Source organism: Ambystoma mexicanum, chromosome 3q (genome assembly GCF_040938575.1).
Source record: "Ambystoma mexicanum isolate Mex_15411 chromosome 3q, UKY_AmexF1_1, whole genome shotgun sequence".
Classification (NCBI taxonomy): domain Eukaryota; kingdom Metazoa; phylum Chordata; class Amphibia; order Caudata; family Ambystomatidae; genus Ambystoma; species Ambystoma mexicanum.
The window spans coordinates 309904769-309919579 of NC_090926.1; the positions used below are offsets into that span (position 1 = coordinate 309904769).

The 14811-nt window shown below is 44.0% G+C and overlaps 1 protein-coding gene across 1 annotated transcript in view; it reads left to right on the forward strand.

Annotated features, from left to right (window-relative positions):
* DDX23 (DEAD-box helicase 23) overlaps positions 1-14811 on the forward strand; it is a 607483-nt gene that overhangs the window by 94912 nt on the left and 497760 nt on the right. The window contains exon 5 of the mRNA XM_069653852.1: positions 1158-1223. Within this exon, the coding sequence (XP_069509953.1) occupies positions 1158-1223 (66 nt within the window). The remainder of the gene's footprint in view (positions 1-1157; positions 1224-14811) is intronic.

The window sequence follows — 14811 nt, forward strand, 5'->3', positions numbered from 1 at the left end:
TGAACTTTTGTTTCTTTTGGAACTTTCAAGAACTGATTCAAGACTTTACTTTTCTTTGTGAATACTTGGAGAGATTGACTTTGGACCTTCCTGGGGAAGGGATCTACCCAGGATAGGTGAAGGTTTTCCAAGTCACTGCTTATTTGGTATTCATTTATTTATGTTGTTTTTGATTTACTTTGAATGTTTTGTTGTTTAGTGTGAGGGCCGGTCTTGTGTATGCTAGGAGAATTTCTCTTAGGACCTAGACTAGGTAGAGAACTCCTTGGTAGAGTAGGTTTAGTTAGGTTTTCTTTGCACTTTTTGTCATCAATAAAATGTCAAATACTGAGAGAACTACAAACAGTTGTTGGCCTTGCATTACTTACCCCTCACAATACAATTACTTTCCATCTATCCTTTTGAGCAGTCATTTTTAAGGCTAATTAAAGAATTATTAAAAAAAAAAGAACCCAAAGGGTACCCAACAACACTGCACGTAGGGTGCGGTGTGCTGCAAAAGTGTGACACAGATGCCTTTAGAGAGGGGGAGCAATGCAAGACTCCATATAATAAGGTGACACAAAAGGAACAGAGTTCCCAAACGTCAGTGCAATTAAGAATGAATGAGGGGAACAAGGCTCCCCTCATTCAGGAGAGAAAGAACAAGGTCCAGAAGTCTGGCAAAAAGTGCTTGGTGTCTCACTGAGAGGGGATTAAGCATAAAGCTGATATCTCCCTAACACTGCCCTGGGGAGAACTACTGCGAACCCTTCTCTGCCAAAGCTTTATCAGTTCTGTTTGTGTGTGTGAGGGTATCTTGCACTGTTGCTACCTTTGCTGATTGCATGAATGTTGCCCTTTTGTACCTGTTGTGTTTGGCAGGGTTGGAAGCTTAAACTGCTGCTGCCGTTTGTTATGGTGCGTGGGGTGAGCTTATGTTGCTGGTGTTTTGCAAATAAATAATGCACTTTTGCTGCATGGGGTATTATTTTTTGGTTTACATTTGTGTGTTTCTTCAAACACCACTGCAACTGGTTGGTTACTGGGTTTGGCCACTCAAAATATTTGTTTGGAAGTTTGGGGCGGAGTTTGACCCAAATTCTTTTTGCTTGGTGGGTGCTCACGATAAAAGTTTGAAGACTACTGATTTAGGATAACTCTTTTTCTCTTCTTAGGCGCAACCATTGTCTTTGGAAGAACTCTTGGCGAAGAAGAAAGCAGAAGAGGAGGCTGAGGCCAAGGTGAGAGCTACCTACGGAAGTAATGTTTACTCCTTGCAGCAAACTCTTCGTTTTACAATCATCTCTTATCCTGTACTTGGATCCCTGCCCTTTATAGTGATGTAACATCCTGAACTGAATTCAAACCCTTCATAGAAGCACTCCCTATTCTAAGGTTTCTTACTTGAAAGGAAGCAGTACCCTTTACTGTCACTGCCTGCACGGGAAGCCCTCCCTACAGTGCAAGCACATTGTTTACTGTGGTACTCTTTCTACTTGTACTCTTTGGCTTGCCCTTTCAAGTAATGGTATGATTTTCTGAGGCCCTAGATTTCGGTTTTAGGAAGAGTAATTCACACCTCTGTTACAGTGCTTATTGCTTCATTGCCTGCTTGTCCCTCAAAGGGGTAAGTATGGATGAGCCGTCATGGCTACACTTTGAAAAGGGGAGCAGGGAGGCACCGACTGGTAAGCCTGATCTTTTCAAGATTTTTGACAATCCACTGCGCATGGTGTCATCCTTTTTTTGATTTATGCAATTTGGGGCTGAGATAAATGCTGGGTGAAACCGTTTGCGATCAAAGTGGTCTGCAGCTGCGATTTGTTGCAAAATGAATCAGAGGGGGCAGTTAAGGAAACGACTATGCTGAAATTAGATCTTAACTTGAGGCTTGTGAGGCAGAAGATTTTGGGGAGACTATATTGTTCTCCAGACAGAATGTGTTCCTTGGGCCTCCAGGGGGATGTATGTTGTTGTTGCAGAGTGGGAGGGACTTTGTTGCACATGCTGTGGGGTGGTTGTAGGGTTGATATGTTTTGGAGGGAGGGCTTCGATATCATAGTTTGTTGTGAATGCAAGTGTTACAAGGTGTCCGAAACATACAATACTTCGTTTGAGTGGGTGTAGCAGGGGAGCAGCTTATTACTCAAAAATGTGGTTTGTCAGACTCTGGTCGTTGCTCAGAAGCACATTTTAAAGGTGTGGAAGACTAGGAAAAAGTCTCATATACATGAATGGATAAATGATCTGGTTATACTGTCCGCATATGAGAAAGTGATGTACAAGAAAAAAGATTGCTCTGATATGTATGGGGAGATTTGGACTACTGTTAATGATATATATGGATATTAATAATGATATATATGGATAATTCTTGCATGGCTGTTGCTATGCTACAGTTTGGTTGTGTTATTGTGCGCAATTGCTTTTGTGTGTTTTTTTTGTTTTGTTCTGTCCGTTTATTTTATTTTCTGTTGCTGGTTATATTTTTGTTTTTTCATTATAGTTGAATGTATTTATTGGATCATTTTTCATTAATTTTCCTATTGCACTAATGGCTTTGTTGAGTTGTTGTTTCTGCAGCATTTTGTAAAGTTATTTGCCTTGGTTTTGCGGGATCTGCATTGTGCTTCTTTGTGTTCTTGGTTTGATATTGTGGTGTATTTGAACTATTGTAAGTACAAGTCTAAAATAATAAGACAGTACATGGTAGTAAATGATGGCACGCCATAGGGGTCTCTACAAACTGTATAGTTATTAAAATATACTCCTTTTACATGTCGTACCCTGGAGGCGCCTTGGGTTTCTAGTGCTTCGCAAGGCATACATTAGATTTCAAGAATTGATTAGCAGAGTTTGCTAATTAAAGTTTTCTTGATTGGCAAACAAACCTATTTGATTAGCAATATTGAACTAATATATCACGAGACGTTATTTGTACATGCGACAATGTGAGAAACAATACAGTGGTTTTCTGTACTGCTGCAGACATAAGTGAGATGAGTCGGGCCCTGAAAATTCATTAAAATTCCACTAGACTTGCAGGTGGGGTAACTTGTTTACCTAGTCGACCTAAAAGAATTTCACTTGACCCATGGCAACTATGGTTGCCCTTCATAAAATCTACTCTGCAATTCGAGTGGGCAAAGAGACTTTGTGAGCCTTGGAAGAGTGCCTATAAATTATAAAAGGTTAGCTGCATGACATATGAAAAAAAGGCTCTGAAAACAGGTGCTAATATATAATGCAATCTTAATCATAGTGCAAAGCAAGCACTGGAGGCTAACTACAGTGTTTGTTAGTGCAGTAGATAATTAGATGTAGAGACTGGATGGAACTATTGATCACTGCTTTGCGTAAACATCTTGTGAGCTTATGTATTCATGATGTAAGAGGAAAGAAAGTAAAGAGACTAAGCAGATTGGATGGCACGGCAGGCAAAGAACTGGGCAAACTAAGTGGAATTTTGTAGCTTGCGGCCATCCCACTTTCAGGGTAGCAGGTATAAAGCAACAGGGTGATTAGCTAGAATGTTAAGGAGAATGGACTCATGGGCACCTGTTGCACGATGTAAGCAGCAGGTCACAGAAAAAGATTTGCCATCTAACGCATTTGGCTGTGTGATCATGTACGTTTTGAAAAGTGTTCACTCGTCAGTGTTTTACAGTAGTAATGCTGTAATTATGCTTTATGTAACAACTTGCATTGGAATTGCATGACGGTCTTTTAAAACAAATAATGAAGTCAACGCATGCCTATCTTTCCCATGCAGAATATCGTTAGCTTAATAAAAGTATCATCCCGATTACTTCTGGTTTGCAATTATTTGAAAAATTAAATAAAACATTCTTGCCTAGCACTCCCACATAGGCCTTTGGAACTTAAGATAGGATTGTCGGATCCTTCGCTCTCTCTCTCGCTCTCTCGCTCGTTCGCTCTCTCTCGCTCCATTAGCCCCTTTGAACTTACTGAGAAAAGAGTGGGGAGAGAGCCCTGAAAGCAAGAGCGGAATGTAGGGCCAGCTGGGATTTCATTCAACAGGGCAATTTAAATAGCTAGCTTTGATACACAAGTACCAAATTAATTAGCAAACATACACAATTGCATACCAAATTGCTATGCGACACTGCCTATTTTATGCCTTGCTTTGGTAGACTGAGGTCTGACCATTCATGATCAACAATACATTAAATTGTGGTTGGAAGTCCTTACGTTATACAAAACATTTTTGATTGTAGGCAAACTAGATGTTTTGCAGACATGACTAGTACAATATACTTATATTTAACAGTTGTATACATGGGATGCAGGTTTCTGCGTGATTTGCTAGGTAATTTCTTGTATGGGACTCGGTCAATTTATTGGGGAGGCTGTTCTAGAAGGGGGTGAGCTGCGTGTAGGTGCACAAGTTGACAAATATATATCCCTTAGATCAACAGATCCTATTCTGCGATTACTTGCAAGACGGCACTTTACATTTCAAATACATATTTGATTAACATTGTATGTTAAAACGGCACATTACGCATGGTGTGCTAATGTTACTTACATTATATGTTAACAAATGACAAGTTTTGATGGAGCGGACTTCTACTGTAATTCTGTGTTGTGTCCTGGGGGGATTTGCCATATCAGTTAAAAAGTAACTGTTGGAATGATAACCGATTTTGACATGGGTCTCTGTCAGCCAATATGGGGATGCTGCAGTAAAAGGTGGGGTGAGTAGCGTTTACATATGCAACTATCCAACTTGGAGCAACAGATTACACTGAAGGCTCTGCAATTACATATTACAGCGTACTCTACATTGCTTGCAAATTTGGAGAGCATTACATGTTAAGTCGTACATTGCATTAGAGTGCACTAGGTACATGTTTTGAAATAACACTGTATATGCACCATATACGAATTATGAGCAGTGCATTGCATTAAGAAGGCACAAAGTAAGACCATAAAATGGGTGTCGGCATATATGGTGCCTATTTCGTGGCAAGTGATGCCCTGGGTCCCCTTGCTGTCGCCCATTCATGCAGGAACTCAGTCACGGCTCTACCAACCCTCTCTGATCTTCTCTTACGGTGGCCTGGTAGTCAAAGGGGCCTCTCTCATGGTGCTTCCCTCACACTCAAACCCTGCAGACGACACTGACCGAACACATGCACACAAGAGGAAGTCGGTCACCATTGCATGCTTTGTGTAAGCAACCAAAGGAAACCACCAGGAACAGTGTCTGCAGCCTCTGTATGACGCCAGGGTATCCTGCTGCCAGTTGCAAGGCTCAGTTTTGAGGACAATTTGCCATGCGTCAAAGAAAGCAACCTATTCGAACAACTGGAATTAACGAAACCCTCAACTACAGAGCTGGAACCAGCTGACCTAGACGGCAAAGCAGAAATACTGCACAAATGGATCGCAGATAGAATAGACAAGATCGCCCCGGAAAAACCGTTCACCCCATCAAAAAAAAGAGCAATGGCAAAATGGTTCACCCCACTATTAAACGACATGAAAAAGGAAAACCGAAAGATGGAATTGGAATGGAGGAAAGAATACAATCCAGGGAAAAAAACACTGTACCAGAAACAAATCCGTGTATACAGAATGAAATTCAAAAGGCAAAGAAAAGACATTACGATGACAGAATCAACAATGCCACCAACACACAAAAAGAAATGTTTAGCATCATTAAAGAAATGAGAAACCCACCAGGTTGTGATAACACCCTAACCCCCTCAGAAAAACTATGCAACGACCTGGCAGATCACTTTAACAAAAAAAATCAACGACATCCGTCAAACCATACAAAAGCGACCAACCAACCACAACATACAAACCAACAAACCCAACTCGGAACCACAACACAAACTGCAAAGCTTTCCTGAAATATCAGCAGAAGCATTCACAATGCTGGTTAAACAAAGCAAGAAAGCGGGATCACCCACGTACCCATGCCCCCCAGACATCTACAAATCAATCCTCGTGCAAGGATCGCCAGCAGAACACTACAGAAACCTTCTAAATCTAAATCTATCACTATCAACAGGGACTGTACCGAAGATCTTCAAATCAGCATACATCAAGCCACTCTTAAAAAACACAAGTGGTGACGTAGATGACCTTTCCAACTACAGACCGATCTCTAACATCCCCTACCCAGCAAAACATCTAGAAACCTACGTATATAAACTAACCCAAGAACACGTAGAAAAACACCACCTGCTGGACCAAGCCCCAATCGGTTTCAGACCAGCGAGAGGAACGGAAACAGCACTACTATCCATCTGGGACGACCTCAAAACTAACGCAGACTCAAACACTACTTCAGCCCTTATTCTGCTCGACCTCTTCGCAGCCTTTGACACAGTTGGCCGCAACACCCTGACCAAAAGACTAGAAAACATAGGCATAACAGACACAGCACTACGCTGGACCAAATCATTCCTAACAGACAGAACAGAAACCGTATGGATAAAACCTTTCAAATCCACTCCACGAGTTAACGACTGTGGAGTACCACAAGGATCCTCACTATCTCCATTATATTTCGACATCTACCAGACCCCAGTCATCAGAATCTTCAAAAAATACAACATTACATGTTACAACTACGCAGATGACACTCAGATCATATACAAAATCAAAGACACTGATGCCGACCATTCATCCCTTACCGACTGTCTAAAAGAAGTCTTCGACTGGATGGATGCCAACAACCTGAAAATCAACCCAGGAAAGACCGAAATCATGATCGTATCCAAAGACCAAGAGAACGAAACCACCATCCCATGGCCTACGGAAACGGGAAACGCACCAACACCATCGAAGGTAGTAAAAAATCTGGGAGTCCTAATGGGCAACAACCTAACCCTGGAGCCACAAATAAATGCAACAGTGAAGAAATGCTTTTTCCTCCTCCGGACGGCAAGAAGAATTCTACCTTTCCTCTCCTTCACGCACAAAACACTCACCATCGTCGCCCTAATCATGTTCAAAATGGACTATGCAAACAGCCTCTACCTCGGAATACCTGAATACCTCCTGAAGAAAATGCAACGGATCCAAAATGCAGCAGCAAGACTACTCCTCAAACTATCCAGAAGAGATCGCATCACTCCAGCCCTAAAAACCCTATGCTGGCTCCCAGTTAAACATCGCATCACCTTCAAAACAATGTGCATAACGCACAGGGCAATCGGTGGACAAGGAGCAGAATTACTATAAAAGAAAAATAACAGTCTACAAACCAACGAGACCCCTCCGATCGAGCAACGAAATCCGCCTGGAACTCAAACCATACCTCAAGAAAAAACTTGGAGGCACCTCCTTCTACCACTTAGCCGCAAAAACCTGGAACAACATCCCAAAGGAAATAAGAAACACTAAAGATCACCTAAAATTCAGGAAATCACTAAAAACCTGGCTCTACAACACCACAGACAAAACCTGAAAAACGAAACTGGTAAAAAATATAACTAAACCGAAAAGACACGGACATCCCTGGCCGGGGAGAGTAAAGCCCACGGCAGCTGGACGGGTGACATCGGATAGACAGGAACACAGGCGGCACACATGTAGATTGAGTTAACTGACCCAGACAATCCCACCGACTCCTCGCCCGCACCGTAATTTAATTACCGCCAAGTACCACGTTGGGGTGGAATTATAGAGATATTGACAATCCCCACACTACCTGAGAGGTTGTCATTAGTAGAAGCACTGGCCACGAGAGTCTAAATGGAGGGATAAGGGGAGCCACGAGAGAGCATGTTAGAGGTGGGGGCCAGAGGAGTAAGGAACCTGTAGACCAGTCAGACCCAGATCAGGACAGAGCCACAACAGGGGAGACTACGCAAGCCGAGTGCTTCTATTCAGGATAGAGATGCAAACTAACCAACCCTACTAACAACTTCCCTTTCTGCATACACCTCTCAAACCCAAAACCAGACACAACCAAAACCTACAGCACAACAAACCGCACAAACTTCACTACATTGCAACAACAAAACAAAACACACATAGCCTTGCACAACAGTACACGACGACTACGGGCCGCAAACACCCAGGCCCAGCCAACGGACCCACCGGGCTGAGGCCGCCAACAGCACATCACTGCTCTCTTGCATTTTCCCTGCTTCCTCCCACTAACTCAACCCCCCCTCTCCCTTTTCAGAGCCGCCAGAGCGCCAAGGGACCACTACGGTGGTGATAGTGTGCGGTACAAATGTCCTTTAACATTAACATTGTAGCCAGCACAAGAATTTAGAAACCACGAATAAATGGGTAAGGTTTCACATCAAGCACACTCAAGCAGAATCGTCTGGTATTCCTGTGTGGTGTGCCGTGTTGTGATTGATGTTAACTAATCCAATTAGCAATTATATTGTGTGCATGCGTACAGTATTGTTAACTTTGGACTCATTATAATGTACTATGTGTGAAAAACCTGAAGGTGTCTCCTGAACTAGACCCTGGGGATCCGTCATCCAGGTGCCCAGGACACTGCCATTGCTATTGGAACCAGTTCCTGGGGGTGGACCAGAGAGGGAGGATCACCTGGAAGGGGGGGGTCCTCTGGGAGTGGAGTAGATACACCTATGGGGCAGACGCAGTATTCCCCTTCTGTTAACCCCTCTTTCCCGTCTTGTTAAATGGGACACTCAACGTCTCTACACCACCCCCTTACTAACACAAATGCCTTCGCACACCACGAAAGACGACAGTCTAAAGTTAGGGCCCGTTACCTGACGTGTACCAACACAAGGGTCAGGCAAAGTCAGGCAATTGACCTGAATCGCACACACCTGACGGCCCTTTCCCTTCCCAACAGGGATAAAACGTGGAGCACAAGAGCACAATATGAGCAAGGCAGAAGGCACGACGAGATTGTACAGAAGTTCAAGATGAGGAGAAATACGGCATGATCTGAGAGGGTGAAAAGGAGAGAAGCGACCTCGCCCTTTCCGACCAAGGCCTGTGAGACCTCTGTGAAACGAATTGTAAGAACGCAAATAATGGCCCAAGTGTGTTGCAGCAGATGTCAACGGTACACGGAGTGTGCCTACGTTGATAAGCAGGACAGAGGGAGATGCCTGCTACCGTGGTATCGGCCTAGACTCCCGATATGAAGAATGCCAAGCGGTTCATCAAAGTCGGTGAGTCGAGGACCGATAAAGAAACCAAACTGTGTTGAACAAAAGTGGCAAACGGCTGATTGTAGAATGTACAAAGAACTGTTGATGTGAAAGGAGAAAGCCAGCTGCAGATGAGCCAGGCACCAAGTGGGTGTTCACTCGAGATACTCCGGCCGATTATCCCAATTGTTGAAACTACTATTACCGAAAGCCTTGGGAAAGGCGAGAAGAGGGTCACAGTGGTCGTACGGGGGTCTAGTAAATCCTCTGTACATTCGAAAGACTTTGACCGGCAGATGATCGCGAATAAGGGAAGTGAATCTCACATCGTAAGAAAGTAAAAGGAACTGTGAGATTGAACCCGAAGGAGGGATGCCGATGAAAAGGGGCAAAGTCTAAAGTCCCAAAGGAAACATTGTGTTGACTAGAGTGAACCCGGCAGAGGGTGGTCCACATTCAATTAATACTAGTAAAACATCGAGGGGAAAAATATCCTGCGTATTAAGAACGAAGGAAAGCACTGTGGGGCAAGAGTCAACCCGACGGAGGGGTATCCACAGGTTGTTTAAAAAGACATTTAAGACCTGTGAAGTACAATAGGTGAAGGTGTTTGTGAAAGACCAGCCGAAGTGGATTGTCCCCCTTGGCACTCTGGTCCGAGCCCGGCAGAGGGAGATCCCGAAAGAAAGGCCCGAGCCCGATGGAGGGAGGCCAGAAAGACCAGAGGAAGTGGATTGTCCCCCTTGGCACTCAGCAAACGGAAGAGTGAGGAAAGAAACCCTGATTAAACCTGACGGTAGGCAGGCTGATATTCGAGAAGGTTCTGTGCCCGTAAGAAGGGGACACAAGGGTGAAGAATTGTCACCCCAAGTGCAATCCGAAATAACTTTTTGTTTCATTATTTGAACTATCAGATACTTGGAAGCAGGTGAGACAACTTCTGAAGAGCCTGATATTGATGGGAACTGTTTCAGGGGTCTGCACCCAGAAGTGGGGGACCCAGGGGTGAGAGCATCACCCAGTGTGCAAGCAGAAAGAAACCTCTGTTGTTTTTTTAAACTCATCTGGCCTTTGAAGGCTTGAGAGCTTGGCCATCGAAGATCCTGATATCTGAAAACAGAAATGTCGTATTGTGCTGGGAAAGCTCAAGCGTGTGCTTTGCTCCAGAGTCCCGCCTTGTCCCGTGCTCAAAACGTGGGGAAGGGAGACCACGACTACATCCTGAAATATTGTTTGTGAACACTTCATTTCTTATGAGCCCTCTCCCACACGCTTTTTTATTTTAGCGTAAGGAATGGCAATAGGTTTTTCTTAGTATAGGCCCTTTTTATATGACAAGACGCCACTAGGACTGCCTTATTTGATTTGATGGTCGTAGCTTGCTCCCATCTTAGATTTAGGTTTAGATTAGGCGTTTTTCCACCCTACCTGTACAGTTTAATAAACACCCTTGAACTGTGATCACTTGTTTCTGTCTATTCTTGAAAGCAAGCCTTCCTTACATTTGGTAGTACAGAGCATTGTAAATGCAGTGGCTTCCTATTAATTCTCTTATTTCTTGTGTGAACTACTGTTCCCAAGAAGTAAAGTTGGGTTTCACATCCCCTTTACATTGATTTTAAGTGAGCCAACACATCCCACCTTATGTGGAGTGCTTGGGGGATACAATGTATCTATCCCCTTTCTTACCTACCTGGTAACATTTTTGTCACAATTGCAAGTTTACTTGAATGGCTGGTGGCAGTAGTTTTACCTTGGTGGCTTTTTAGTCTTGATACTCACAGGCTGTTAAATCAGCCTCGGTAGTGCACTGAAGGGCCACCATTCTTAAATGGTGGGCTCCTTCTTTCTTCCCTATTACTCGTTTGCTTGTTGTTTCTGAGGTCTACCATTGTCATTCTAGGCGGGAACAACCTCAGTGGAAGCTTTTTCTTCAACGGGAATCCTTTGTATTCCACACCTAGGCTCCAGTGTGTCTGAGAATCTAGGAAGCGAGGGAAGAGTCCAAAACTCAGCAGCCCTTTGTCTTTCATCTTGCCTGAAAGGAACTAAGTCTCAATGGGTGGGGAGCGGGGGACACTGGCTGTCCTGATTGGGCAGTCAGATCACCCCTTTCTGTAAACTGCAAGGCGAGTTTGCAGAAGTTGTTTAGAGAAGCCCCTCAACGCTCACACCATAAAAAATGCAACCCACTAGATAAAAAGGCCCAGCACACTTCTTGCAAGGAGAACAAGGTTTATTTCCACAAAAATAAGGATGCGCCAGCAAAGAGCTCTGCTGCCACGGAACGTTCTGGCAAAATCAGTACAAGCAACACATTAAGAAGGCACACCACGTCATCAGTTACGTACTTTACATAAGTTACAAATCTGAATGGCTGGTTGGCGCGACCATATACATAGGCTACCTGCTTCATAAGGGATGCCTGCCATTGGTCCCGCCTCTTCTGTCTATCTTCTTCCACGTGGGCTCCTTCACGCACGTCATCAGCCGCAAAGCTACAGTTAATTATATTATAAGCAGAAAAACTATACATTCTATCTCTAACCTGATGTGCACCTAGTACTGCGGGCATGCGCAGAGAGTATACATTCAAGGTCACTGTGACTTACAACCCCAGCCCGATCCCAGACACGTTGGTGCCTGTCCAAAGCTCTCTGCCCTCGTTTTAGGTTTTTTGTTTTGCACATCCTGTCCCCACAATGGGGATATGAATGGGCATGGCAGGGCCTTATTACTAACAGTAGTTTGAGGAAGAACAGATAAAAATAGCATTAGAGCAGCATCATTTTAAGGTAAAATAGCCCCTTTTCAATGGGGAATTTGGGCTGGCAGCAAAACAGTGCTGGTTTTTCACTCTATTTTTTTTGCATATGTAAGAACACACTTGCAAGCTCCCTCAGTGTGCCCCCTTGTCCCATCCTGCCCATGTGTGGTTTGTTGCTCCAAAATGCAGTTTTGAGGCCATGGGGCTCACAGGTGCCAGCGCAGCTATTTTGCTGGTGACTGTAGATGCGCAGCTTGGTGATGTGGGGAATTACTGCTGAGTGGGTAAATATATCGCACGCCAAGGTTAGTAAACCTAACTACATTCAGGATAATAATCAGTTATACTAGGCGGGTAAGACCTAATTGTGTAATAAACAATTAAAGTTGCTTTTCAGATCAGTGGAACGCAGACTAAGATGAGCAAGAACTCTTTACACTATTTTAGGGTTGCACCAGCCAGACCAAGGTCAGCTAAACCACCAGTATGCTTATTCAGAATGGCACACAGCTATTCAAGGGGAGTAAGACCTACATACTTTTTAAAGGAGCTACCAGCAACTTAAAGGTATGTATAAACCTAAGACTGTTTTAAAATCTGTATAAAGCAGACGAGGGAAAGCAAAACCCAATTGTACCCTTCGAGCATGACCCAATGTTATTCAAGGAAGGTAAAAACCAATCTAGACATTTTCTAGACATGCTATACAGCAGGTCAGGGGAAGCAAGACCCAGTTGGTAAACATATACATTTCTATTCTGAACGAAATGGGTGAATCAACAGCATTACTTTTGGGAAGTGGGGGAACCAGTTCACACGTGAGGAAAATAACCTTGTATATACTTTATAGAAGGGCAAAACACATTCAAAGTAAGTAAGGACTTTTGTAACTGCTCATTTGAGAGGGACAGTTACCAAACCAACTTTTTTACAAGTAAGTAACTTTTAAACACGTGTTATATTTTTCAGGGCAGAATCCTCTTCTTATCCAGTCCTTCCTGCTTGGAACTCATGGTGGCAACAGTAAAGACAGACACAAGTGATCACAGTTCAAGGGTGTTTATTAAACTGTAAATGCAGGGTGAAAAAACCCCTAACCTAAATCTACGATGGGAGCAAGCTTCGACCATCAAATGAAAATTAATTCACTGTGGACATTCCTCGATCGGGTTCACTCTTGTCAACACACTGTTCATGGGACTTCAGGCTTTGTCCCTTCTTGTTAGCATCCCCCTGCCAGGTTTACTCTTGCCAACCTTTGCAACACACTGTTCATGGACTAATTTCAACAAGCTGGATTCATTTCCCATAGCTTCACAATCACCTGTCGGTCAAAGACTCATCTGTACAGAGGATTTCACAAGATCCCTGTATTACCACTTTGACCTCTTTTCGCCTTCTCCCAAGGCCCTCTGGTTACAGTAGTTTCTACCATCGGGTAATCGCCCAGAGTTTGTGTAAGCACCCACGTGGTGCCTGACTCCTCTGTTGCTGGTTTTCCCCCTTTTTCATCACTAGCTATTTTTTGTTTTCATATTACTTTTTGATAACATTTTCTTCAAACAAGAAAATAAACCCCACCTCCCCCAAGTCCGAGCATGAACCTGCAATTTACACATTCTGTTAAGCTCCAATTTCCTATCTCTACCAGCCCCTTAGCCTAGCCCCTCCAATTGTTCAAGAGATTTCCTCCCCAGTGTCTTGCTTATGAAATGTCCTGAAGCCATAAGTAGCGCTAATTATATTAGTCCCAAAGGTCTGCTTCGTCTCGTGCACCAAGCTCCCCTTGCTCCTTTTTGATGGAAGTTCAATATCGATGCCCATTTCACCAGAAAACCCTGCTGGTCTCCTAGCAACGAGTATTACACCCATTCTAGGACCACAAATTCCACACTTTTCCTATCCATTCATGTTTCGACTTCCACTTTTGTGCCAGAGCTAGTGCCCCGGCCAACATCAATATCACGTAAACTTTATGTTCTGCTTTGGTAAGGGAATCACTCAGGCTGGGCCCTAATCCCAGAAGCGCAAGGCCTTTATTACCACCACACCCTATCCCCAATGCTGCCTCTATCTCTTCCGAGATGGCTCCCCAATACCCCTGAATCCGCGGGCATTCCCACCAAATATGACTCCAGGTTCCCTCCTTGCCACACTCTCTCCGACGCATCCTAGAGTCTGAGCCATAGATTTTATTTATCCTAGCTGGGGTTAGGTGCCATTGAATCATTAATTTCACCCAGATTTCTTGAGTTTGGAGCGACCTTGTAAGCTTGGGGACACAATCCCACAATTTCTCCCATTCCTCCTCTTCTGCTGGCTGGCCTACCGACATTTCTCAGCTCTGCATATACCTTCTCGTCCCTGGCTCTTCCCCCTGTTTTGTCAACCTATAAATTGTGCCTACCTTGTGATCATTTACCGATTCCGTTGTTCAGTATCTTTCAAAAGGAGACAGGGCTCGAGTTGCCCCATCCCTTATTGGGACCTGCATCACCCAATGCCATTCAAACATATCCTGAATTTTCTGTCAACCCCCTCCCTGCCAATTCCGGAATTCCTTACCCCTTTCCCCCAGAGAAAACTGCATGTTGCCAAAAATAGGAGTGAAAGTGGATGGGAAGATAGTAATTCGTGACCTCTTTACTAGATCATCCCAGGAGTCCCCCACCACCTCTATTAACCGACTACAATACATGTTGCTGGGTCTATCTGCCTTAGATTTCCACTATACCTGCGCCAAGTTCCCCCCACCACTGCTCTGTCCATGTCCCTCCATACCTTGCCACGATCCTCCCTCACCCAATCCCTGATCACCCGCACACCTGAGAGGCCAGAAAATATACTCTAAAATCCAGTTCCCCCATGTCCCCTCTACTTCTAGTCATCCTCATCACTTGTCTCGCCAATCAGTTTTCTTTTGTATTCCAG